This window comes from Macrosteles quadrilineatus, unplaced genomic scaffold, assembly GCF_028750875.1.
Source record: "Macrosteles quadrilineatus isolate MER2022 unplaced genomic scaffold, UCM_ALF_1.0 Scaffold_9__3_contigs__length_116548681, whole genome shotgun sequence".
Lineage (NCBI taxonomy): Eukaryota > Metazoa > Arthropoda > Insecta > Hemiptera > Cicadellidae > Macrosteles > Macrosteles quadrilineatus.
The window spans coordinates 56,454,118-56,481,573 of NW_026542602.1; the positions used below are offsets into that span (position 1 = coordinate 56,454,118).

The 27,456-nt window shown below is 33.8% G+C and overlaps 1 protein-coding gene across 3 annotated transcripts in view; it reads right to left on the reverse strand.

Annotated features, from left to right (window-relative positions):
- LOC129004150 (ras-specific guanine nucleotide-releasing factor 2-like) overlaps positions 1-27,456 on the reverse strand; it is a 94,905-nt gene that overhangs the window by 19,635 nt on the left and 47,814 nt on the right. For 2 of the 3 annotated variants that reach the window (XM_054432591.1, XM_054432589.1), the window contains exons 4-12: positions 16,869-16,975; positions 14,932-15,079; positions 10,971-11,227; positions 9,167-9,396; positions 6,969-7,162; positions 6,704-6,829; positions 5,498-5,600; positions 3,552-3,675; positions 2,346-2,452 (exon numbers count right to left, since the gene is read on the reverse strand). In XM_054432591.1, coding sequence (XP_054288566.1) covers positions 2,346-2,452; positions 3,552-3,675; positions 5,498-5,600; positions 6,704-6,829; positions 6,969-7,162; positions 9,167-9,396; positions 10,971-11,227; positions 14,932-15,079; positions 16,869-16,975 — 1,396 coding nt within the window. The remainder of the gene's footprint in view (positions 1-2,345; positions 2,453-3,551; positions 3,676-5,497; positions 5,601-6,703; positions 6,830-6,968; positions 7,163-9,166; positions 9,397-10,970; positions 11,228-14,931; positions 15,080-16,868; positions 16,976-27,456) is intronic. The other variant, XM_054432590.1, reaches the window with a different exon arrangement.

Genomic DNA, 27,456 nt, shown 5'->3' on the forward strand with positions numbered 1-27,456 from the left:
GATTTTGGTTCCATATGCCCTTATATAAGCCTATGTTAATTCGGGGGGAGGGGGGGAAATGTCCCGATTTTCCATAACATTAAGGAGGCAACCCTGCAGGTGAGCACCATAACCATTCCATTATCGTAATGTTAAGCATCATAAATTATTATTCAAATGAAAATGGTAAGAATGGTTAGGTCCAGTTAATCCTTCATAGGATCCAACCAGCATACTTGGAATTTAAGTTAAGCCCTTTTTAACAATCCACTACCCATTCACGTGTTGATTTTTGATTAGAACCAAAACAGGCGACTGTTCCTTCAAATACCGTAACTGGTTGGTAATTTTTTGACTTGTAATGTGTACTTCTTCTTAATCACCACTAAAAATATGATTAACAACCAGAACATTATCAGACGTCAACATAAATGTTTTAGTTTACCAAATTTTTAAAAAATCCCCTAGTAATTAATCTTTTTACTACAAAGTATGAAAATATAAATTGTAAAGTGTAATTTACACAAAACAGAGTAATGTAACAAAGCTTTACATGAAGAAATGTGAAAAGTAAGCTTTACGTAATGTAAAGTTTTACGTAATGATAACCATGCTCAAGAGTGTTACATGTTGTCTAACGATTTCAACCTATCACCATGCCATTGAACAATGTATAGAACATGCTCACTTATGACGAAGGAAATATGAAATCCATGCTATGTTGATGAAATCATAAGAATAGTTAATATATTACAAAATATGTAATAGACTGATGGCATCCACAATAATTTATTTAAGGTTAGGTAGTAGTGAAAAAATAGAGTCTATAGGCCTATGGTTTAATTTTTTAAACAAATAAAAATAGTGTGCGTTTGGTGAACAAATTAATTTAAACAATTTTATTTGATTGGATTAGGTATATATTAAAATAGAAACTGACACATAAGATTGTTAAATGATTCTGACGAATAATGTAGGACTTTTGGGGCTTGAAAGTGGCCATTTTGTCAAATTTGGTGCAAATTCAGGGGCTCTACCTAAAACTTACAAATAATGCAACAGAAAATTATTGAAATTTTACCTTGCGGTTAAAAAACTAAAATAAAGTTCACTTTAAAATTGAGTTAAAAATACGTAGACACAATTTTAGTTAATTAAAAATGTATAATTTTGCGATAATCACAATAATTTACTTGATGCAATTTTCTTTGAGTTAACATGTGGTTTCTTTTGACCGGTAGGTTTGTACCTTAACTTTGAAAAATTGCCTTCTGTGGGCGATTAAGATGGCCCACACTACGCCCCTCTAATCACCATGGTAACAGCAACAGTGGTAGCATTTGCGACTACTGTGCTCATCACAAGATTTCCCTTGTGCTTAAACAGCCTCAATATAACTAAACTTAAGAAAACTTTTTTATCCATTACTGCCCATTTTTACTGTATTTTTCATTGTAAGTAAAACTTTACTTGTTAGCTTGCTAAAAGCTCCTCATACGTACGTAATTTAAAACTTACTGCAAAATATTACCCGCAGATACACAAAGACAATTTCCGAGTGCCTTTACAACATTATTTTAGTTGACTGTAAAATCAAGTTACTGTATGGTTGTTAAAAGTAAAAAAAAAGGTTGGAACATTAATTTTACATTAAGTGTTTTGACAAGATTAAGCACTACTTGCGAATGTTAAGCGCTCCTAATACATTTGATGTTTTAATTGTAAAGATTGATTGTTAAAGATAAAAGGGCTTTAAAATAAAAGTACAGAATTAGAATTTGATGGGTTAGTTGATAAAAACAAAACCCCAAAGTCATAGTATTGTTATTTTAAAAATAAGTTGGGAATATTTTCTATCTTCAATAAGAAAAACAATAAATACAATTAACACAAAACTACACTTGACAATGGAAAAAACACCAGGTTTTGTTGTTGTTATAAAACATATTATTATCCAAGCAAACAAGGAAAGCTTTAGGCGTTACCGTTGGAAAATAATAAAACTTGTTTTCAATGGCACTGTAAAAACCCAAAATTCTGAACTCTTTAAAAGCCTCGATCTTTGATTTTATTAGTTTTTTTTGTGACCTTTTTGTTATTTCCACAACTATTGGAGTGTTAAAATGTTTTTAGCAGAGCATGTAAATAAAAAAATTCTTTAAAAATCAGATGATAAAACAAAAAAATCATGAATTAAAAACTTTAAGCATCCAACTCGGCCGTCCTGTTCTTGTTCGACCTCAAACAAATATTGCAGAAATAGAAGAAGAAGAAGAAAGCAGAGCCGAGTGCGAGATAGGTGGGTGTCACCCGAAGCGTCTAGCGGCACAGTTGTAGGCCACCGGAATAAACGTAATTAATGTTACCATCATCATCGTTCACACCATGATCGTTAGGATCTTCGATGAGGATGGCGTCTGCGAGTGGGATCTTGCCTACGTCTGTGACCAGGTGCAGCCTGCCCCCGGAGGTCCTGTGGACAAAATCCGAGTCAATAAAAAACTCAGACTCTGGTCTAACACAAAAATAGGGTCACCACATAGTTCGGATCAACACAAGACTCGTGTCAAGACAAAAACTCAAATCAACAAAAAACTCGGGTGAACAGGAAACTCCTGGTAAAACACAAATCTCTAGTCAACACAAGACTTGGATGAACACAAAAAGTTAGGGCAACACAAACAGTCGAGGTAACACAAAACTTGGGTCAACATAAAACTAAGTCAACACAAAAATTCAGGTCAACCCAAAACTTGGATCAGTACAAAAAGTCAGGTCAACTCAAAGCTCGGGTGAACACAAAACTCGTTGGATACTCTTGTGAGGTAGACATTCCATTGTGCATGTTAAAATTGAGCCATTTATAATATAATGTGCTATGGGCCATCAACTATCGTATCAATGTGAGAAACTAAAGAGACGACAGCACTTTAATAGAAGTACACTCTACGAGGGGTCATTTAACTACTTTCCTTTTGAATAAACTAGCAACAGCTGGTCTATAGCTACTATGTCTACCTCAGTACATAAAGACAATGCTAAACTAGGGAACGTAATCTACAATTATCAGTTAAGTATCTAACTAATGTCAAGAGTAGAACTTATCAAGCACACCAGAAATTATCTTTGCTTTCACAGAGTTGGTGGCAATCATCTGAGCTGATGACCCACCATCTCTACTTACCAAGTCTAATTAGGAATCTATAGTCAATTACTCATCTGTGTAGTATTTAGTTGAATCATTATGATTTGTAGTAAACCTACTATTTGAGTGAAGGTACGCTTAACTTGCTTTTCATGCTAAAAATAATGGAATAGTGCTTCTCGTTAATACTACAATTGACTCTTCATAATCCGACACTAGTGGAACCAGGGTGGTATTGGGATTATTGAAAAACTACTAAATTTAACCTATGTTTACTATGTTTAGCGTTTTTACTCAAAGACTTTTAAAGAACTTATCACTTTTTAGGTACTTGTTACTTGCACCAACTACCAAGTGAAGTAGTACAATATTCCTCAAACTGTAAAATTACAGGCTTTAGCCAACTTAAGTTTGCAAAATCACCCACCTTGTAGCAATAATAAGGTGATTGGAGAACAAAAAACATTGGCGAAGAGCTTCTTTCTCAGACTTAATTCCGAAGCGGCTTCGCTGGGATTTACATTTGTCAGTGGGAATCTGTATCAGGCTTCCTGGAAAGTAAAAGATTTATAAGCCACTTCTTACAAGGGGTGGTGTGGTACCTCTTATCTGTTTATTACAATAACTGTACAATACAATATTGTCAGTTGTATGGTACAGTAATTAGTATACTGTTAATATTAATAGTACAGAACCACAATTTGTACGGTAGAGTGACTCTGTACTATCGCAGAGACTTAAGAAGGTACGGAGAAAACACGCTTATGCCGACTGTGCGCTTTCAGATCTAGTAAACTGTGCGGGAAATATACTTGTGACGAACAAGGAAGAGCCGGAGAGGTGATCATTGTGCAGAAATTCCTATAACAGGGTCTTCCTTCAGCATGAGCATTGTAGTACAGGAGTGCGAATGGGGTGGTATTGGACTTCTCCCTAGACACCAGATAGTCCAAGACACCACTAAAGTGTACCATTGAATGTTTCCTCTGTGCCTTTTCTCTGTGATGGGGCAGTCACCTGTATGTAAGGTATGTGAACACTGTAAAGTACCATCATCGTACGCCATTGTTCTCCCTACATAGTCATTGTACGGTTTGTCACCCAAACAGTGCCATAATCTATGTATAGTAAAGTAATGCAAATATACAGTCATCCATATGGTTCAGTACTCCGCGTTGTACACTGTACAGTCATCACAGTTTCTGACGTTTCTGTTATCGTTGTTGGTACAGTAAACATTTTTCCAAATAATGACAAATTATTTCTTACTACAGTACTTCCAAACATTATACGAGTTTGGATATACAATAGTTGGAAAATTTCGGGAGCTAAGAAACACTGTGTTTACCATACCAACACTGAACTTTTTATACCACTCTTCTATGGACCCTTAAAAGTGGCATGCATAAAACATTCAACATAAAAACAAATAAAATATGTATATATATCAAACAAAGAGAATAGCAAAAATAGAGCTCTATTCTTACACCTAAGTAAGAGTTTCAACGTACTGTCAAATGCCTTAAAAGTCAATTCTTAAAAACACCCAAGAATGAGAATAATACATCTAGCTAAAACACTAATGGCCCCTGAGCTAAAGATCCCATTAGTTGATTTGACTGAATTTGTTGGTATGACTTGTTACGAATTTGTATATGTAACAATTTCATGTTTATGTTGGTGTGACGCCCTGACGTATGGTAAATGAATACTTGGAGTGGCTTTTAGGTACTATGCTGCCGATTGGACAAAATTAGCAGAAGACATACAGGATCCTCAAAGAATATTTTCCAATTGGTAAATTTGTCAAGATCATCAACTTGACAGCCTTAAATTTCGAGGAGTTTTAGATGACCATTTATCAAATATCTTTAGAAAAACCTAGCCAGGGTTTATGTAATATTGATTCTAGTAGGCCTAAATATAATTGATCAAATGAAGACAAGTGTACAATACTCCTAAGCCAATTTATGTAATTTGAATATGGTACATAATTTTGTAACTTTTCATAACACACCTTCCACATCTATTTACATAATTCACATTTACACACATAAAACATCGAGAAGAATGAAATCCTTGGATAATATCCCCCAACACAGAACAGCATTTAAAACTAGAACAATGCTCATGCATACGAAATGGTTATAAACTCAAAACTAACCTAAAAAAGTCTTAGCTGAATCTAAATACCGAACCGATCTAGAAAAAAACACTATACATGCACTACAAGTGGAAATGGAATGAAGACTTTAGCGGAAGTGATGGAAGATCATACTGCGAAACCTCAAAGATAAAGAATTCTGTGAGAAGCCAAAGTAAAATGAGTTTATGGAGAAGTGATGAGACAACAAACATAGATGCCGATCGTACCTTGGCGGACAAAAACTTGGTTGACATCTAGCAGGATGTCACAGCCTTCTACGATCATTCTTTCTACAGCCAAGTTTTTTCTCAAGTTTTCCGTTTCACTAACCTGTAAAGATGTACAATGTCACGATTATACTGTATTGCGAGTGAACGATGAGGAGTTTATGTTAAAGTGTTAAGCCTTCGCATGAAAGATGATTCGACTCTGCATTTACTATGTGTCCCAAATTGATACTTGCTGCCTAGCAAGGAATTCTGAAGATACAACAATGTAGTGTAAATTGTGTTAAATGATTTAATCATTGCCAATAAATAATCAAATATGAGCCTAAGATTTAAGTAGCCTAAGTAAAACCTGAAATGGTTTTAGCACAATTTATAGCTATCGGAAAACCTTTACACCCCTATTTTGATTTAAAATTGATGCACCGGTCTATATTGAACAGGTTCGGTTTTATATTTACCCTTTTCTCTTAAATCTAACGAGTTACAACTTTATTTTTGTTTACTAAGAACTTATAATACCATGTGGCTCCATACAGCACCCAAAATTATGTAAATAATTCAGTAATATACTTGCATGTTATTAAACATACTTAAAGTGTCTTAAAACAAAATCCAAAATGAACAAAAAGAAGACCTCCCTTTGAAAAGTTATATCTCTAAAGTGTCCAAAGCCATTCAGGTGTTGTTAACTAAAATTGATACCAGCATTGATAATTTCTTGCGAATTAAATTTTAAATGAATCTTAAAAATTAAAAAAGGTGAGCTTTTGGTTTCACACAACACAACCATGAAATACTCTGCAATACTTAAGATAAATATAGAAATAACAACACTTGGTACCAAGAATTTTTTCCCAAATCGCTTCTGAGCAGGACATAAAGAGAGGCAGAGAATATAACTGGGAACAAAATATGCAAAGCTGCAAAAGAATAAAATTGCCATGGTTTGGTAATGAAAACTGATACCTAAAGAGAAAATACAAAAGATGTATTATTAGTACAAACAAATTCACAAGACAAGACAAAGATGATTACATGGAGGTAGAGGATAAGGAATAGGAAGTGGAAAACATAACGAAGATAACGGAAGACAAACTATTGACAAAAGGGGAAATTTAAATAGCAACGGAAGAGGTAAGGATTTCAATAATGAGAAATTAGATATTGTCACGTTTAGTGTTTTGACAAACTAAGGATGCGTACCTCGTCATGCATTTGACGAGAAAGGTCCTCAAGTTGCTGACGAGCGTTTTGCAAACTCTTCCGTTCAACATGATCGTGAGGAGTGTGAGCGAGCAGTTCGTGCAACGTGATTATATATCTGGGCACCTGAAAAAGACGTTAATTAGTTAGTTTAGACACAGTTTTTTTTTAAATTTGGATAAATTGGTTGTTTGCAGACTAAATGAACAAAAAGCCACTCTAAGATAACTGTATACAAAATAGTTTTTCTAGATGATATTCTCACCTGATGCATCGGGTAGGTGAGGAATGTCTCCAGAGATCTTCCCTGACAGGCAGGTTTATTCTCCAGTCTGGCCAACAATGCTGCAAACTGTGGCGACTGTTTACATTCCGTAAGCACCTGCAGACTATAGTGGTGATTGCGTACATACTCCTGGTAGATGCTCAGCATCGGCAGCAGCATGTCAAACAGGTCACCTGAACAGAAAAATACATAAAATCCTCATCAATCCAGACTAATTTGGGTATTAAGTCGTTACGTGTTTCTATACCTTTGACATTGTTTGTCCAAAACCTGTTCTTGTTGCAGCCATTTGCACACTGAAATAAACATCTTTTTGGACCATATGTGGCCAATGAAAAAACTCTTATCCATTCAAATTTGGGTTCCAAGTCTTTGTGTATTTTACACTATTGACATTTAAGCGCCGTGGAGGGTAAAGGAACAGTCTAAATTCTGGGCTCGTTACTGCCATTGACTTTTACTGAAGCACACCAGAGGCCCATTTACCGATCCATTCAAACTATTTGGGACAATCTCCTGTTGCAGATTAGCTGGAAATGCAGTAAAGTTGCATATAAAACAATATAATATATTATTACTATAGCCATGTATTTTTTTCTTTATGCCCACGCCAATGGCATTTTTACATGAGGAATCACAAGAGGAAGTACTTAAAGGCTTTTAGGGAAATTGGTCCAAACTCTTATGTATTATGGATATGCAAGGAATTGAACCCGGCCCTACCACACTGAAGACGCTAACCACTGCATTGCCCAACTGTATTGCTCTATATTGCTCCCACAATCATGACAACACTGGTAATCATCTCCCGTGATTGTATTATTTTTACACAACCTTAAAAAGAGAATACTAGCACTGAAAGGATGCTCAGTCAGAGAAGCGTTGCAATTATTGCAAATTTCTCGGTTCCATAAAAACTCCTGAACAATCCACAGACTTTTCCCGGTCATCAAAATTCACAATTCGTGGTTTCCCAGGTTTGTGGTAGGCTATGAACCCTGGTCCAGGGTTCTTGTTTGTAACTTTGTTTTAAATTTAGATACTGTATAATCTCTTTCCCAAACATATGTTTTGAATTAGCAGGACTGGTGTTGGCTTCCCATAAAAAAGGAATAGCTTAAGAGGACTTGGTATTAAGAAAGAACATACTTGAATAAACCACTCACAAAATGTGATCCTGACTACAATTATATCCAACCCTTTTTACTATGCCAGAAATCAGTATTTGATACTAGCTAGGGATGGTCAAGTCTCGAAATTTCGGGAAATTTTCGGGAAATTTTCAATCTCGTTACACGAGACAAGATTACTTTTTGGCCGAGATTTTTATCGAGACGAGAATAAAAAAAAAAAAAAAAATAAATTAAAAACGCCTGCAGAAAGTCAATGCAATACCCGCAATACAGGAGCGTGTTGTAGTTGCGTTTCCTTTTCGAAGGCGTTCTTATTTAATTAATTCTTTTAATGTAAATATTACTTTAACTCTTTTAATGTAAATATTACTTTCATTATTTTAATAATATTACTTTAATAACATTTGAGAAGTTTTGTTAAGTGTAAAGCAGTGTGAGGAATGTTTTATTACTATAAAAAAAGTCAAAACAAGTAACTATTTTATAAAAATTAATATTGCTTTTATTTTATGATTTATTTTATTTTAGGATAAGTTGAACTCTATCCTAACTGATATCACCATGTTTCCTAATCGTAGGCATTTTTAATAAGTTAGGCGTGATTAATAAAAAAATGTTATGCTGATGTTATTTAATGAAAGATGTAAATATTCTTGCCTATTATCATTATTTTAGTATTTAAACAGTCATCTAACAATGTTACAAAATCAGGTAAAAATTTTGAACGTGCATTTCCCGTTGTGTATGAGAAGAGAAATCTCGTCTCGATCTCGTCTCGAAATTTTATGAGAAATAAAAAATCTCGTCTCGTCTCGTCTCGAACTAAAAATCCAATCTCGTCCATCCCTAATACTAGCACACTCTGTTTGGTTGCTAAGACAAAGTAAATTTCTTATAAAAAGGAGTTCAATTTTAGCATGGAATTGTAATATCTACATCTTCTTATACCAAAGTAAATACTCAGAATATTTTCAATAACTTCTACCTTTCCATACCTAGTTGTAAACGCATAATTTTCAAAGTTCGCTCTAAGACGATCCCTACCGAGTACAAGAGTAGGCCAGCTCTCCATTCTCGACGTGAGACCCTTGAGGAATATCTGGTGTAGGAACAAAACAGTCTCGCTGTTGAGGAAGATGGAGTTCACGTCCTCGTGAGAACACGGAGGCTTCTTACTGGAGGCGGCCATCTTGAATGGTCGCAGGAAACACGAGACTAACACCTCCATCTGCTCCATATACTCTTCTTCTGCTTCCACCATGCGGAACACCAAGCTGTGAAATGCAAATGGTAGAAAACATTTAGTAAATAAGCATCTGCTTACTATACTATACAAGAGGTGAATCTTGTTATCAGAGTAACACTCGGTTGTCACTGACAAGCGTTAAGCCATGATGTTATAAATCCTAGATCATCAAAAAGTCTTCAAACGATACTTCAATACTTTCTTATGAAATGGCGACCATACAATGTAGGTATTTTAAGCCAAGTGCCGTTCAGACAACCATGGATTACTTTGGCAACCAGGTATCATGGCCACAAGAGGTTTTAAGGGTTGGGGGTGCAAGGAAGCAAAAAATGCCGTGCTAGGAAGGGGCCGCAGGACCCGTAGCACGTTACATGTACACTGTGTGCATGTCAGGTATTAAGTATTGGAAGGTAACACCTTAAAAATTTGCTAATTGTAACATAAAAAAAACTTTCATTTGAGGTTGTCTACCTCACTCCCCTACAAACTTGACCTAATATAAGCAAGAAGAGGATTCATCCTTTACCTTCTAAAGTGTGCAACATTTACTTTAGCTATTTTACATTACTTTAGCTATTAGTTTTTTATTGCTACACTGAATTATACACTTTTTTACTTATTATATTTTATTTTTTACGAGGCATCACATTTTGAAAACAATCTGAGGTCACTCTCTGTAGAACAACCCAAATACTATTTTTTTTTTGTTTTTTGCTGACGGAGAGATAAAAACTGAAAAAAATTTAATCACCATTAGTTTTATCAAAAATAACAAATTTTGTTTCCACTGTATCTAAAGGCGTAATATAGTAAAAAAACCTAGTTTAGTCAAATAACAGAAAATCCAAAAAATTTAAACCAACCAAATATTACTCACAACAATAATAAAACAGTGTTAGTATTTATTTAATCGATCTAAAATTTTAGAGCAATATATAATACTTTAAAACTAACTCAGTAACACAATACATGATTAAAACAGTTTACAATTAATTTAAATGAACTCGATATTAATCATACAAAACAGTTTGTAGAGCTCTTAAATGATGAAAGCGTAAAGGAAGGCTCTTGAATGCTTCATGTTTTCATCCCTTAGTCGAGAGTACGTGTATTGATGTGAGCTTTCATAGCAGTTGGGCTTATCTGCCAGTCAAAATGAATCTAAACAAGTTACACGTTTGTGAAGGAAAACTAACTAAAATAATAAGATTACTTCCGGAAATTTATTTAAAAACTAAAAAAAACAACAAAACAGATTTTTTTAGAAATTTATTTTTTACAAAAATATTTAGCCTGATTGCCAAAGAACTTATAAATCCTGATACAATGCCAAAAAATAATTTCATCAAGACAAATGTTGAAAATAAAAATACATATTAGAATGTCCTCTCTTACTATAGGCAATCCCTATACTATAGGCAATGGCCCTGGGATTTGAATCTGGAGCTGGGTCTTACATGACTATTGCAGTGTGCAATTTAGCTGAATAAACAGGTTTAATGCGTTGCCAGCTAACTAGAATGATAAGAACAAAGTTGACTGGTATTATATCAATAGCACAGTTCCGCTTGACGTAATAAGTACAACCAACAGCCTCACCTGTTTCGTTTGCGCATACTCTCCGCGTGGGGACTCTTGATGTACTGCTCTACGATCTGCTTCCACCGACGTCGGCACAGCCAGCCTCGAAAGAAGCTCTGGACCTTCTTGATCTTGCGTAGCTCCAGTGTCTCTTGTGCCGTAGCCGCAGAGATGGGTGCCGCCCCGCTGGTGCCACTAGCAGTCGCCGCAGCCACATTGCTGCTACTGCTGTAGGACGACGGTACCGGCCTCCACTCCTTCTTGAGGGCGCACAACTGTCAACAACAAAGATCATTTAAACTGAGCTGTTTCAAGGAATAAAAAAATTGACTTTTTTAAAGGAAGCAATACAAAAAACTAACTTGTTTGAGAAAAGCTATAGGCTTATACAATTATTGCTCCTCATAAGAAGTTAGTTTTTCTGATTGCTTCTCTTAATGAAGTCAAATTGCATTATTTCTTCTCTTAAATAAGCAGTGGAATCTGATCCCATCCTCAGGGGTAAGATAGTAAAAAAAAACTATTAGTAGTATAAAAACTCAGCCAAAGCAGGAAATTGTTAAATTTCAGAAATCAGAACTATTTTTTCATGGATTCAGATTCCAAATACCAAATGTTGTGAAAATTATCTGCAACCGTCCCTCGAATAAAACAGACCTTGTTTTGAGAACTAACTGCAACAACTGGAACCTGTTTTAGATACAAAAATAAAACTATGACTAACAAACTAAAAAAATTGGTCAATTTGTAAGTGTTAAAAAGGTATTGTATATATTCCTGTCACAAATATACTTTTAATATATTGTGAGGGCTGTTACATCTTATTTGTGCGAAGCAAAACAAGATAAACTGTTATTTTTCATTTTGTAACCCTTTTTTAAAACTGATAAAATGGCACTTTTTGCAAAACTTATTGAAATACATTAATCAAATGAAACTACGATGAATCTCAATAATTAGTTATAAAGCATCAAATTAATACTCTATTTACCACCTTTCCGTCTAATAGTTTACAAAACTCTATACCCGAGTTCTCTTAAAATGTTAAATACCCACCGAGAGATACAGGAAGAGTAGCTTTTGAAAGACGAGACGCTTTAGAGTCGCTTCAACTTATCTGTACCGTCTAAAAACGAGTTTCAGTTCACATAGGGCGGGCACCGTTCAAAGAGCTCCAGTTCACTTTTTACAAACTAATTAATTACTTAAACAAAACAAATTGGCTTTTGGACTTTGAAGGAACGACCTTTTCACAGTAATTAAGATTCTTTAAAACCTCGACTGACTTCTAAAGCATTTAACTGCGTCATTTTGAAACGTGACCTTGCTCTCGTACTTTTTTAGTATCACGTTGTTTGATGGTGGGATTAAGGTGGTGGGTTGAACAATGTTTATTTTAAGTTAAAAATATGTCTTAAGAAAGTAGAATTATTAGGCTATTTCATGTGAGATTATTTTAATGAATAGTGAAAGTTAGGAATATTTAAAAATAGCTTATTAGGCTATTTTAGTTATTTTAAAATTACAGCAAAGCCATCGTTTTCACCACCTCCTCTGTATTTATGATATTTTTACAATTTTATTACAAATAAACTAAGATAACTTAAATAAAATGTGCTAAAACAATTTTGTTACTAATAATAACTGGATACTACATAACAATAACATAAATCTTACATGTATGCTCAAATAATGTCAGCAACTGTTGGATTTTTGTTTTAACAGTTATTCGCCAATTTTCTGAGATTTGGGTCTTATTTATATAAGCCTACCAATTGCATCCACTCTTTAGCAGAAATATAACCACAAAAGATAGTTATTTCTTCCTTATGAATGACTATTTACGACTTGAAACAAAAACAATGTGATCAATTTGTTTTGGTTAGTAGGTAAAAATACCACATAAAAAAAACAGCAAACTGAAAATTGTGAAGTCAATCTTAAATAGACTCAGTTGTTAATTTAAATTACTGCTACTTAATTCAAGAAGGAAGAACTCCTTGATAAACTAATTTATCAGGAAGTGCTTCTTTCCTTCCCTTGAAAAGATTAATTACTTATCTTTTATAATTTTCTTTCTCCCTTTACAACTTTGTTGGTCTCAGAAACACGAAGGTATGGGTTGTAGGTCCTTAATTCTCAACTCCTCCAAAGTAATGTATCTTATATAAATCATAAATAAGCTTAACCATGTAATTAATTTAGCCATAATTTATTCATTAAAAAGTTCTAGATTAATTAAAGAGGTCGAAGGGATTACTGGATGTCCAGCTATGCTTCTGAAATCTTCATCTTTCAAATTTAGACAGACTATTTGCTTGACAGGGTTAGTTTATGAAGTTTCCTACAAGTGTACGAAACCACAAAAATAAGCAATTAATGTTTTATTTTAATCTTGTTTTTTCTTTTGTATAGAGCATAGGTAAAAGATTGAATCGCATTTGAAGCCGACAGAATTTTGCATTGAGGGGTGTTCAAATTATTAGCCTACCGCTCTCTACCAATACCTTCCCCAAATTCATATTCTCATTTCTGGCTGATATCTAGGTGTAAAATTTGAGGAAAAGGTAAGTGAAGTATTTTACCGTATGAGACTTCATTAAAATGAAAAGATATATATCTTGTTATCAACTACAATAAACTACCGGTATTTTTAAATTCTAGACAGTTCATTAATATCCAATGATCAAGGGGGCTGGGTCCAGTTTGTAACAGTTGAGAGTCCTTGGAGAAAAAAATATTTTTCGATGATACTTAAATAACTCTTCAACAGTTGTTTGAAATAATCCAAGATGGTTTATAGCCTCCGAGGACTCTTAAAAAGTTGTTAAGTTAAATAGAATAAATTGTTATGAGATCAAACCGGCAACCTTCTGAATAAAACAAGGTTAGCTTGAACACAATTATTAATTTTCCCCATCAGGAATTAACTAAGGTCCTATAGAAGCCTAAACCAAAAAAATGTCTAGGTGTCCAAGTGGTGGATAGTGCTCGCCTTAACATCTGAAGGTTATCTATGGGCTGTGGATATTAGATAAAAGTCATGGGGCTATTAAGGATGCAGTCTAATAAAAGGTAGACATTGTGGAACGTATTAATAAAAACCAAGTTTGGATTGTTTTATGGTAAAATACCCCCGCCGCAGCAAACCTGCAGACTTAGCGAATTTCCATTTGCCTGATTGGATTTAAACTAAAATGTCTCCTTAAAAATATCACATTTATTCCCTATTTAAACAGAATTAGTTTAATGAGTACCTCCTTAGGTTTGCTGCAACAGGGAGGGTAAAAAAGTTTTTTTATGTAAAATATTAAAAGGTAGGCCTACTGCGGTTTAGTAAGAAATTCATGTATTTTCCAAATTTGATCAAAATATGTTCATAAACAAGCAAACTACAACAGTTGACTTATTCTCCATAAGACTAACGTGGGAATTTTAAAATTAAAATTTTTTTGAATTTTCTCCGTAACAATTAGGCGCATAATAACGCTTCAATATACTAAATTATTTGTTTTTTTAAGCTCTACAAAATGGTTTAAAAAGAAATTGTGAAATTTTGTGTTTTTAGGGTCAAAAATGGGAAAAACCTATTTTTACCCCATAAAACCCCCATTCCCATAGTCCGATCATGCTGGTTCGCGAACTCATTCAAGTTTATCCCGCCTTACACCTTCAAACCAAATTTTATCAAAATCGGACAAAAATTACTCAAGTTATCGTGCGGATGGACACATATATATATATATACTGTATATAAAAATTTGAACGAATGGTGTTTTTGGCCTCTGGGGACATCAAAATGAAAAAGTAAATCGGTCCCGGGCTTAGGTCTTACCATGAGACCTACGGTAATAGCTACTTCCCTATAGGGAAATTCGCTAAAAATGATAATGGCATACCTAAAAAAAACAATTATATAAACTTAGGCCTAAAATGTCTAAAAAAAGCTAAAAAGACTAACTTAAGAAGTTAAACTTACCTCAGCTCTAAGTTTCTTGATCTCAGAGGCCAGCTCCTCGCACTGCTGAGTGTACTGCCACTTTGCTGTCTTTTCGCTTTCCACAATCTGAAGCAAGTGAAGATGTTTTTGCTCCAGTTCTTCTTTTTGGAGCAACAGTTTGTTGAAGCTGGAACAAATGAAAATATTTGGAAGTGAAACTAGGCCTACTAGATTGATGTACAGTGTTTAAAATATGAACTAAGAAATAATGTATGTTTTGTTTATACTACTAAGAGCAAGTAAGTTTAAATAGTAGGCTAATCTAGACCTAGATACCTGAGGTATCATACCTCACACAATGTTAAATTTAGGTAAAAAGCTATTTTTGGGTCCAAAGATTTGTCTACTCCTTTAATCTAGGCTATGCTAATAGCATGGGTTTGATAAAAAGGGATACCATAACGTATTTATTGTTAAATACAAACTAAATGCAACTACCTACCGTTTTACTACAATAATTAATTAACTAAACATCACTGACCACACAGACTACGAAAGAAAAGTGTATTTAAAAAGGTAAAAAGATTTGTTTGAATAAACTCAATAACCTGAATTGATAACTCAAAATCATAACAATCAAACAGCTGGACTGGGAGTCAAACTAAGCTCAAGCTGACTTGAACCCCTGTTTGCTGAACAAGTCTACCAATCGTACGAATAATTTTGTTATTCTGCTTTGGCTAATTTAAGGCCAGTAGCATATAAGGGAATTAGGTTGTTTGCCGGACTATACATATACAAAGTTTGTTAGGTATCACAGCTCCTAATCCCATATTTTCCATAAGCAAGCTGCAGTTTTGATATAAAGTTAAATGGTTTTCGTAACGGGTTGTGGTCTTTAAGTGACTGAGTATCCAAAATTGCATCGTTCCCATTTACATTCATTCAAATTGGCTAGATTATGATTTACTGTGAGTTGGCTTTATACAGTATAGGCTAGGACATGCACTGACAGACCAATATGAAACAGAAACAGAGTTTGGTATTATACAGAGTGTTCAAAAAAGGTGGGGACATATTTTACCTAGTGATTCCTTGGGTCAAAATAAAGAGAAAATCAAGAATAACATTTTTTTCCAAAATCACTTAGATAACCAGATATTCGCCATTTTGTATTTTTTACATAAAAATTTTCCCCTTTTAAGGTTTTAAACCGATCTTTATGAAACTTTGTATGTATGTTTAAGAAAGACGAGACCCGTGTCATAAAAAAAGTTCATCTCGATCCATCTTAAAATTTCAAAATGGCGGCCATTTATAACTTTTAAATGGCCGAGTAAAAAATTACTCGAAAATACTGGTTTTATGAAAAAATGCAACAAACGATTTTATTTAGCATTTTTAATTACCTATCAAACGGTGCCAAGTTCAAAAAGATCGAATAAGAAATAGATGAAATATTACGATTTTTAGTTGTAAAATGGGGACTAGCTTCTGCCGTATTCTACCCCATTTTACAACTAAAAATCGTAATATTTCAGCTATTTCTTATTCGATCTTATTGAGCTTGGTATAGTTTGATAGGGAATCAAAACTGCTAAATAAAAGTGTTCTTGACATTTTTTCATAAGATTAGCCGTTTTTGAGTAATTTAAGTTAAAAAAATAAAATGGCCGGCATTTTGAAATTTTAAATTGAATCAAGATGAATGTTGTTTCTAGCATTGGTCTTTTCTACCTTAACCTACATACCAAATTTAATAAAGATCGGTTGAAAACGTCAAAAATAATAATGTTTATGAAAAAATACAAAATGGTGGATATCTGGTTAACGAAGCGATTTTGGAAAAAATGTTATTCTTAATTTTCTCTTTATTTTGACCCAAGGAATCACTAGGTAAAATATGTCTCCACCTTTTTTGAACACCCTGTATAACTGTAACAACATTAATTACAAGGCTAGATTGTAACTCTCACCTAGCCTCTCGTATAGCCTCTATCCACATCTTACAGTCGCTCTCTGTAGCCGCCCGCAGCTCATACTGTCGCTGGTTTTCTCTACGATACGAGATGGCGAAGCAGTACTGAAACAAAAGTACACATGAAACATGAAACCCACGGAGCAGATAACGTGTAAGTACCCACCGAATCATTACGAAAGAAGAAGAATCGAGTACAGAGAATCCGATCACGACTATTTCAGAAGGCAACAGGTTCCAGATTCCCTGAAACTGTGAATGGAAAGAAAACCACTGAAAGACTGGAGAAATGGCCAGCGGAAATTCTTGATGGCTTTCCCTCTTTATACATTCAATATTAATAAAATAATGGCTCAATAACTTCTGTGTTTTTATAATTAGATGAAGAGTCGTATGAAAAGCATAAAAATACTCTGATAAGTTTAAAATACTGCATCATCTTTGAGGACGGAATAGAAAAATATCAAGGCAAAGGGTTAAAACCAATCAAAGTCACTCTTGAAATAAGCAGCTTTAGCAAACTGAATTTTCCTTGACACTTTTCCTTGAGTTTATTATGTTATGCTTACCACATTTTTTGTTAAGTAAGATAAGATCGCTTTGTTTGGCATTGGTATGTAGGTATCTTTTTGAAACTAAGTATGATTGTACAAGTGTATAGTGTGATGACCGGTGTAGCTGACTACGATCAGCTGTGTTATACATAATAGGAAGGACCATTCATTCAAAACACATGATCAAGATCAGCTGGTTTCAGTTTTGAAACAGAGTTGTACTTTTCACCTAATTTTAGGACATCTGACAAGCAAAAATGTTGAGCAAAGCTCTAGGCACTTTATTTTATACAATTAATGTAGCCTACTATTTTTAATTTACATATGAATTATCAATTTCCAAATAATTACTCCGTATTGACATGCCATTTAACACGATTTTAATAAAGTATACCCATTATCGTTTCTTTGAGCTGTATAGTTAGTGTTTATTATGTTATTTTGGCATTTTCATTATTATAATGTTTGGTTGTAAACCTATTGTTGTGTAGTAAAATGACCAAAGTTTCAACCATTCCAAAAATCCTGAAAAAACATGTCAATGCCATTCAACCATCAGAATATACAGTATATTGTTACTACAACTAGAATAAATATAAACAAATCGGAATAAAATCAAACAAATAACACTTCATAGTTGTTTTTACAGTACGAGAAAGTTATATAGATAAAACCACTCATCGGCGTGGATTAGCCACATCTGTTACAAACTAAGGGTAGAATTGATTGAACCCCATTCTCACAAGAGGAACGATTCCTAAATTACAAACCTAGTTTCAGCTGGCCTAATTTATCGAACATAGAATCGATGTGTGGATTAACTTTTGTTTTCTATCTCTGATACAAATTCTAGTCTTACAAAAGCTGTTCATTATTAATTGAATATTTCCTAAAAAATTTCAATATTTATTAAAAAATACTTTTAGATTTAATGAGTACTTATGTGTGCTGCTACAAGGAAGGGTATAAAATAATTTGTATTTTTTTATGAAGATGTAATGGCTTAGTATGAAATAATTTAATTTGCAAAATTTTATAAAGTACATCGTATAAACAAGCAATCTACGACGGTTTACTTGTTAAGGTATTTATAAAAGAACATGCTAATTAAAAAATGTACAGTTTTTTGGAATGTCATCCTTAACTATTGGGTGTACAGCAACGCTTCAAAAACAATATTTTTTAGCTCTAAAATGGTTTGAAAAGAGATCAATCTATGGTTTGGAGATCAAAAATGGGTGAACCCTCACCTTAACCCCATGATAAACCCCCCAAAAGCCGAATTCCTAATGTCCAAAAAACACACTGGTACGCGAACTCGTTCGAATAAACGTACGTTTAAATACGTATTTGGTTTTTACCAAATTAATTTAAATTGGATGATTTTACTTGAGTTATCGTGCTAACGGATGCATATGAATTTGAACGGATGGCGATTTGGCCTCTGGAAACCTCAAACGAAAAAAGTAAAGCTGTCCAGGGTCTATGTCTTCCCATAAGAATCAGACCTACGGCAATAGTTCATTCCCTAATGGCAAATCCGCCAAAAACAAAGTGAAATAGCTAAATTTTACCTTAACAAATTGTTCAGATGAAACAATGTTGTATATTACCTCTAAGTAGTTTGCTGCAAGTGTAGTTAGGGAGGAAGTGTTTTAGTGTTGTCTACATTATGTTGTACCAACTGGCGTTTGTTTTACACCCATTAACCTTTGTTGTAAATCACCCCAGCACGGTCCTCACCAACCCGTTAACGTTCTCTTAGACTTGGAGGTGTTAACTTTCAACCTCTAAGATTTATGTGCTTTTAACCACACATTTGATCAATGGTAGTTTATTTATTCAACCACTAAATCATATTTTTGCACTTCTTATACTTATTAGGCTACTAGGCTACTGCATTTTTATGATTTATTGTTTGAAAGACTAAGACAATGAATGTAATAATATTTACTCGATAAAAATGGTAAGGAAAAAAAGAATTTAGGTTGTTTCTAAATTGTTTATTTCAAGAGTGTCGTTTTGGATAATTTCCCAGAGGGAGTTTGAACATGATGGAAGGCTGAAAATGACGACGTTTAATTAATTTAATGTAGGAGCAACGCAAACACAAAATATAAACTGTGTAAGAATATATGGTTATTCAAATAAATCCTTCATGGCTAAGCGATCCAGTATAAAGATTTGTAAATAAATTGATCAGCAATCTGACACATACTTTCTCCTTTCTCCCATTAGCTTGCGAATGACCCTTAAGGTGTAAAATCACACTGGTAAAATGGGTACCTAATTATGGGTAAAATCACAAAAAATGCAACAAATTTCTCACAGTTCTTTTACAGCTATGGGAGTTGTATGATTTTGTTTGGGGTTAAAAGACAATGACAAAATTTTAATCGAAATCGTTTGAGTCGGTTTTGTAAAATCAGATTTCCCTGTCATTTTAGGGTTTCTTATGGATAGATGCCCATTAAAAATCAAAATTTCCAAAAGGGCTTATCACCTTTGATACCATGGATTAGTACCCACATACCAACTGTCATCAAAATCGGACCACAGGAGTGGTCTGTAGCTCTGTACACATCCACACTGACATACAAACCATCGAAAACGACTTTTGGGTTCGCACAGAAAGGGACTCACACAGAACACAAACTCAGAAATGTTGACAAAAGCAATACTTTTCCATATGGGGGGCAGAGTAAAAAAGAAGTTCCTGTACGACCTGGTGGAGATAGTTTTCCAATTCAGAGTAAGTTCTCATCACGCTTAGAACCGTGTAATTTTTTTATCTTTTAGAAAAAGGACCTGAAGCTTAGAGCGGACTAACAACAAACTTAGCAATCGGTGATAGACCGGATTTGAACCCCAGAACTCGGGGACCGAAATTCTGCGCTATAAAGACGGTAAATATATAAAATTTCTCATACAATAGCGATTGATTACGATCAATCATCATCGATCATTTGAAGACAACAGAGAGGAAAGAACGGAGAATGTCCAAAATATTCTTTTTGTGACGGGTTCATATGCTCTGAGAAGCTGTATATGTTCTGTAAACTGACCTGGGAGAGAAAGTGTAATATTCAAAGATATAACGATTTTTATTATAAACATACAGGGTAAAAAGGCGGAATGTCCATCATACTGTGACTGTAAAGTATTTCTTTTGGGGGCGTTTGAAAACACTTAATCGCTGTTTTCTCAAAAGCATTTTTGTGTCTTCGTTTGGCCTGATGATGACATTTCGACTGGTCGAAATCAACCACCATTGTAGCACCCACATATTTACAGTCTTGCATAAATTGTTAATGAAATGGAATGAAAATCCTTCTTCATTGAGGCAAACTTAGGACCTCATGGCCCTTTCTTACAGTTAACATCTGTTCTTCACCTCTGTTTCTAACAGTCCTTATTGTTAACACTCCAAATGTGATTACATCGATTATTGAAATACGTATAACATCCATACGCCACAATATACACATCTTACACCCTACGGGAATAATATCCTGGAAAGGAGCAAGGTCAAAACTAACCATACCAAACAAGAAAAGTAATTTGTAAAGAAAAATATGTAAGCGGCTTTGACACGGGAGGGGGGTCATTTAAGGGTAAAATATTAAATCCGGGAGCAAAAGGGGGGAGGCATACGTTACGTCATGGTTGCCATGGTTACCAGAGAGACCTGTTGCAAACCAGCAAACCTGTAGAACAACCCCCCTTACCCCTCCCCCCGTTATCTGTCTTTCTCTCTGGATCGATTTGACTCATCAGCTATTCCAGATGAGATGACACTATACCAAAGATAATGTACCTCAATGTTTTTGGAATATTTGTGTAGTTATTATTAAAATGTTCGATCTTCTGGTACGATCTTATTGGGAACCAGCCCTTGCAGAGGACACAGTGACAATATTTTCTATCTATTGTTACACCCCAAATTGATATTAAGAGTTTGTGAGTAGTTAAAAATTATTTTGGTGAATTGTTCGATTTATTGATATAATCTCCATATTTTGGGAACTCAAGATGGAAAATTTATATCTATTGTTATATCCTAAATTAATATTGTGGATTTTTTGGCGTGGTTCAAATTTATTTTGTAAGCTATTCAACAAACGTTTTATGATATCATTACAGTAATTTTATTTTAGAATCGGACTTTGACAGGGGAACTAAATTACATTATTTAATAACTTAAATTGATACATACAAAGTTTTTGTATGAGTAATAATATTTTTTTTTCGATTTATTTGGTTAAAAAAAGGGTCCAAGAACCAAGGGTAATGGGAATTGCGTTAGATCCACTTTTGTATACTAAAATATTAAGATTACATCAATTTTTTTTATTGTTCGATTTATTTGGTGCAATCTTGGTATATATTCTGGCACCGGACCTTGCTAGGGGTAACACATTCAATAAATTTATAATTATATCTCGTATTATTACAATGCCAGGGTAACGGGGGTTGAATTTCTAAAACCTTTTTAAAATTATCACTAGAAGACAACTCTTTGGGAAATAGCAATAGATTTATTTTAAAAGGTTTAATTTGTTGCAGGCGTGATCGAGTTTCTTTAATAAATTAATGTTGTCATAGGAAACATATGTTCAGAGTTTTTTTGCGTTGTTAATCATTAGTTTGATGAGTTTGTTAGATTTATTTTGCAAAATACAGTACAGGGAACAAGCTTTGTCGGGGAAAACCTTCTATCTACTGTTATAAAATTGGCTGGTATAATTTCTAGGAAACGTTGAAAAACTTTCTTAAGCTTTCAAACAATAATACACTTATTATAAAATAGCAATTGAGTTGTATTTTTGGGGTTTCAGCAATTCAGGGTATGTTTTACTTCAATGGAGATACTGCACAAAAAGGCTACTTCCGTATAGGTTTGAATGTTGGACGATTTCTTGGTATCTCGATTTTTTATACATTAGGTTAGTTGAATTCCTATAAATATTCATACAATTTCTATGAAAATACTTTATTTGCTGAGGTTTAACACATATTAGTTCGAACTAAAATAAACCTTTCACCAAAACCTAAATTAATCGTTCCATAACCATTATTCAAATATTTTCTGAAATATTGATTACATTCTAAAATAACTTATTGATTGCATATTGGAAACAGTTCCTCATAGTAAGATATATTTAATACATGAATTATATTTCAATCTACGTGCTAAATAATTTTTCAACAACATAATATTCTATAAAAATTCACTATGCTCCTTTTATCCAATTTTAAATTACAAAATAATTTTAAAAATATAATACAAAAAACGTTTTTTTATATCGAAACTACAGTTAGTAGCTTTTAGCAGCTGATTTTGGAACGTAATTTTATGGACAAACAGCCGTTTGTTGGCCGGAGACGGTACCTAACAGTTGCTTTAATCCCTAGAAAATCAGCTGTTTACGGAATTCATTGTTGACTCAAAACTAATTCATTAGGTTTCAACCACGAATCATGAATATCTTCATTGTTGTCGCTGCTTTGCAACCATAATCTCAATCAGTAGATTATCTATAGTTTTAAATTGGTCTACAGCATCAAAGCATATACATTTTCTATAGAACTAAGTACAACATATTTTCAAATTTTCTGTATCTATAAAAATAACCACTTTAACAAGGATTTAGATATATTTTAAATTCGTTGAACAATGAAGCATTAAAACATTTTACAGTGTTACTATTTTATTCAATTACAGAAAACAATTCGTTATTAAATAACGGCTTAGGATTTTTACTGTACTATACACTCTTAAGTTAACCTAGGAAGTAATGTAGAACCCGATTACTTTGGTTCAACAATTCTATGTTTAACCTTTCCCTCAAAATAACCTATCCGTAAACTTTTATCAACTTATCGTTAATCTAATTTTAACTCACAATACATTTAGGATCTGAATTTACCGCACAATACTTCGATGATAAAAAAAAATGAAATATAGAATAAATTTAGGTTCTTCACTAAATAAATCTTAAAAAAATCTTGTAAATATATCTTTAAAAAACCTGGTAAACCACGTATAACAATTAATCTCACACAGAACAAACATTTATCTTGTAAATACTTGCTGTCATAATTTACAGTTGGTAAAATTCTTATCACTTATAATTATTACAAATAGATAGAGTAGCTACTGGGTGTATTTTAACCCAAATATGAGTTATTGAGGAAAGTAGAATTTATTAAAGTGAACTGTGTGGATTTTTACTGATTAAGAACAGCGAGAACAGTTCATTATGATTTTTTTCTCTTAGAAGTGTCCTTCATTGGAACTCTAGGTCAAGGATATTTAGTCCTAGTTTACATTTGATCCACACAGCCACCCAGAAATACACTGAATTCCAGTAAAACTACATAATTTCTTAGAAAAGTCCAAGAAACAATCAGAAACAATTTGCCATTAGTGATACACTTGAGTGAGTTGCTTGCCAAGATAGATGCTTGGTAGTTCTGTGGCCGCGGTGGTTGTGGAGGGGGGTGTAATGGAGGGGGAACTAATGGGGGGGGGGGGGCTAAGAGAAGATATCCCTGGGGCAACTTCTGCTGACAAAGTTGTAATGGTTCCTAAGATTAAACCCAACAGGCTTACCAATCTATCAACCTGGTTATCATTACTTAATTGTATCCGAGAACTGTCCAGTGTCCGTTCCGTCTAAAAATAACCTCGTGCAGTTTATACTTTCAAAGTGTTTTATTGTGTTTTTATGATGGCCAAGATTGTAACTATAGCAAGTTTATGCTCTATTAGTTATTGTGTATTTTCCAGTGCTTATGGTTTACTCGAGATTTCAAGGCTTATTTGACAGTGTCAACGTCAGTGAATTTTTTATAAACGAGTTTCAAGATTCAAAAGTAAAACTTTAAAATTGATGTGACGTGAGTCGAGTAAAGTTCGAGACGTTCACTAGGCTAGCAACATTCACAAATAATAACTAATTTCCCTTTCTGCAAAACAGCTGATTAAGTTCACAAGGAAAAGCTTAACCAGCATCAAAAGTTCACGAGTATATTTACATTTTAATTTTTTGTTTGCATTAAAAATGTGAACACGTGCTTGGTAGTGTATTATTTGTTGACGTCAAAGAGCTGAAGTAAATAAAAGCGAATTCGCTCTCTTCAGGATTTTTTTAAATTTATATTTCATATAAAATACATGGTAATAAGATAATTGAGTAATAACTTATGTGTCTTTTAAGAATTTAAGATATAAGCAATTTTGTTTCTGTACCAGCAGTTTACAACAATAATTTAACAAAACATGAACACAGTCAAAAGCAGTAAACATTTCAATAAATTATATTTACAAAAATAATGTTTTAAGCTATATTTAAACAAATTGTATATTTATGTTTTTAGCTTGGATAAAAAATTACTTTTTTTTACAGAAATCAGTAATATTAGAAGTGAGGGGCTCTATTTCAACTATATGATATTTTTTTCCTAAAACGGTCAAAAACTCTAATGGGGGTGAATTGTCTGGTTTTGCCAATAGTCAAAGGTAGGCCTACTATTTTGTTTATTAAATTAAGCTGTAAATTTATTTTTTTTCAATAGTCAATGTCTAGTCTGTATAAAGAACCACACTATTCCCTTCAGTACATCCCCCCTTTGTGAAGCACAGACAATTCCATCTAGTTATCCCTATGCAATTTGTATACCATAAACGAATACATTTTAATTATTAGCTCGTGTACATAGTTAATTTTAACGGATCCCTAGCACAGGCCCTGACGCCTGCAGTTCGGCTGCAGCAAGTGGGGGAAGGGGGGTGGATCGAATTCAACCTGTAGGGCCTTGAACTCCCCCCTCTCCCTACTACCGTGGTTGTAAGAGTTGCCCTACCCTGCCGCAACCCCTGTACTTTGTCATGGTCACGGTTATGTCCTTGTGTACGTGGATATAAATACTACAATAGAATATTGAGAAAATTGTAATTGTAGCATATTTTTTACGACGTTTAAGGGGTGTGTTTAGATGAACATGCTTGAAATTTACGATTCATTCGGGTATATATAGCGGACGTTATGTTGTTTAAAATTACATTCTTCTTGTAGTCAAATTTATTTAGTTCAGGTTTTACAAGGGCTGTATATAAAAAAAAAAATACATTGAAGTAATTTTAGACATTTTTTCATCCAAAAATGAAAAACCAATTTGATTTTGATCTTTGTACTCACCGTTGGAATTTCGAGCAAATTTATCTACTAAACTATGGGAATTGATCAATGGAGATAAAATTTCAAGTGTTAAGGCTGTGGCAGTTAAGTGGATTTGGTGGGAAGTCCATGTAAACATGATGTACATCGGGGGTTGAAGAGCACGGAAAGACAATCTGGTAAACAACCTTACAACACGCAACACTTATGTGTCTCGAACAGCTGTTCTCTCTTACTTCATTGACTTTGGATATGTTTGTCCCTTCACATCCTAGGACGGCTCTAGCCTGGAATGTTTTAAATATTACTTCAAGCCCGACTTAGAGGGTCGCAGAATTATCACTGGATAAAATCCACTGGCGGTTGGCAAGATTTGATCCTGGGACCTCAGGGACCGAAGTCCCGTGCTCTACTAGACCTACTATCTTGGATATTAAAAATACAAACTGTATGTAACAGTTTTAGTCAGGTTTTTACTCAACGAGATTATAGTTAGAAGATGGGGTGATGTCGAATCGTGCAGGTCACTAGCAGAATTCAAGAATCTTATTAATTGAAACTGCGTAGGAGGTTAAGTCGAGGGTGGTGTCGAATTGCACCTTTCACAAGTTGAATTGTGTTGCAAAAATGTAAAGTAAAATAAAATCGTGTTGGCTTTACCTTGGACAAGCTGTAAATAATTTTCGGTACCTGCTTTATTTTAAATAGCTCGCCACCTCATATTAAATTTAATATTGTGTTTGACACGGCTTTAAGAATACACCTTAGGTAAAACTTAGTACAAGTAAAGAAATTTACCCAATTACTAAATAATACAAAGCAAGTGAAATACCCCGCCACAGCGAACCTTCAGTCTAAGCAATTTTCCATCTACCTGGTTGGAGTTTCGCTACTTAATTTACTTTATTTACTTAATTTACTTTTTCATCTGAGGACGGGGTGAGATTCCGAATCCCGAAACGTTGTAAAAACTAGTTTTACCATGTTAATGGGAAATGCTCACAATAATCCCAAACACCATTCCATCACAATTTATCATAATTTATTATTCATTGTGAAATAATTTATACTTATTTAAACCACAATGTGTATGTCCAACGATGTAAGGTTGATTTTTGTTAAACGTTTTGATTTTCCATCAACATTCACATAGAAAATGTGTCCGAACCGCTACCACAGCCTTATGTTTACAATTCTCGCAGTGGTCGAGATTGGTTCATGAAATATTAACGAGAAAATGTGTACTTACCTTTCCAAAGTGGACGAAACTTACAAGCACACGTTCTCTAGCTTTAGTTGATTATGTAGCAAGTTTAGTTTGTTGATTTGTTTAGGTGATTTTTAAACCAATTTACCTAGTGTAACAGTTTAGTTGATGTATTATCCAATTTTAGTTGGTTAACTAGAAAATGTTGGTTACCTAGATAGTAAGTTTTATTGATTTATTAGTTTTAACAATTTAGTTATTCGGTTGTTAATCTAACAAAGGTTAGATTATTTTGTTGCAGTAAAAGGTGAAACAATGGTGATCTAAAAATTTAATTGTATTGGATGGTGCGTGCTCTTTTAAAATCTATGTTTCAATAAAATTGCATTTATGGACAAATAGATTTTATATAAGTCTTTTGATGATAGGTTAAATATCCTTGGTTGTAATGTAAGGGTACTGAATAGTAAAAATAAGTAATAAATAAATAAATAAAAATGCCTGTTCATGAAGTGGTTCTCAGTACATGCTATTTTTCAGAACTACATTGGTCTTAATAAATAAAAATAATTGAAATGAGAAACAGTAAAACTCGATCAATTACTGCAATATCTATATCTTATTGAATTGGCTTCAGTTTAG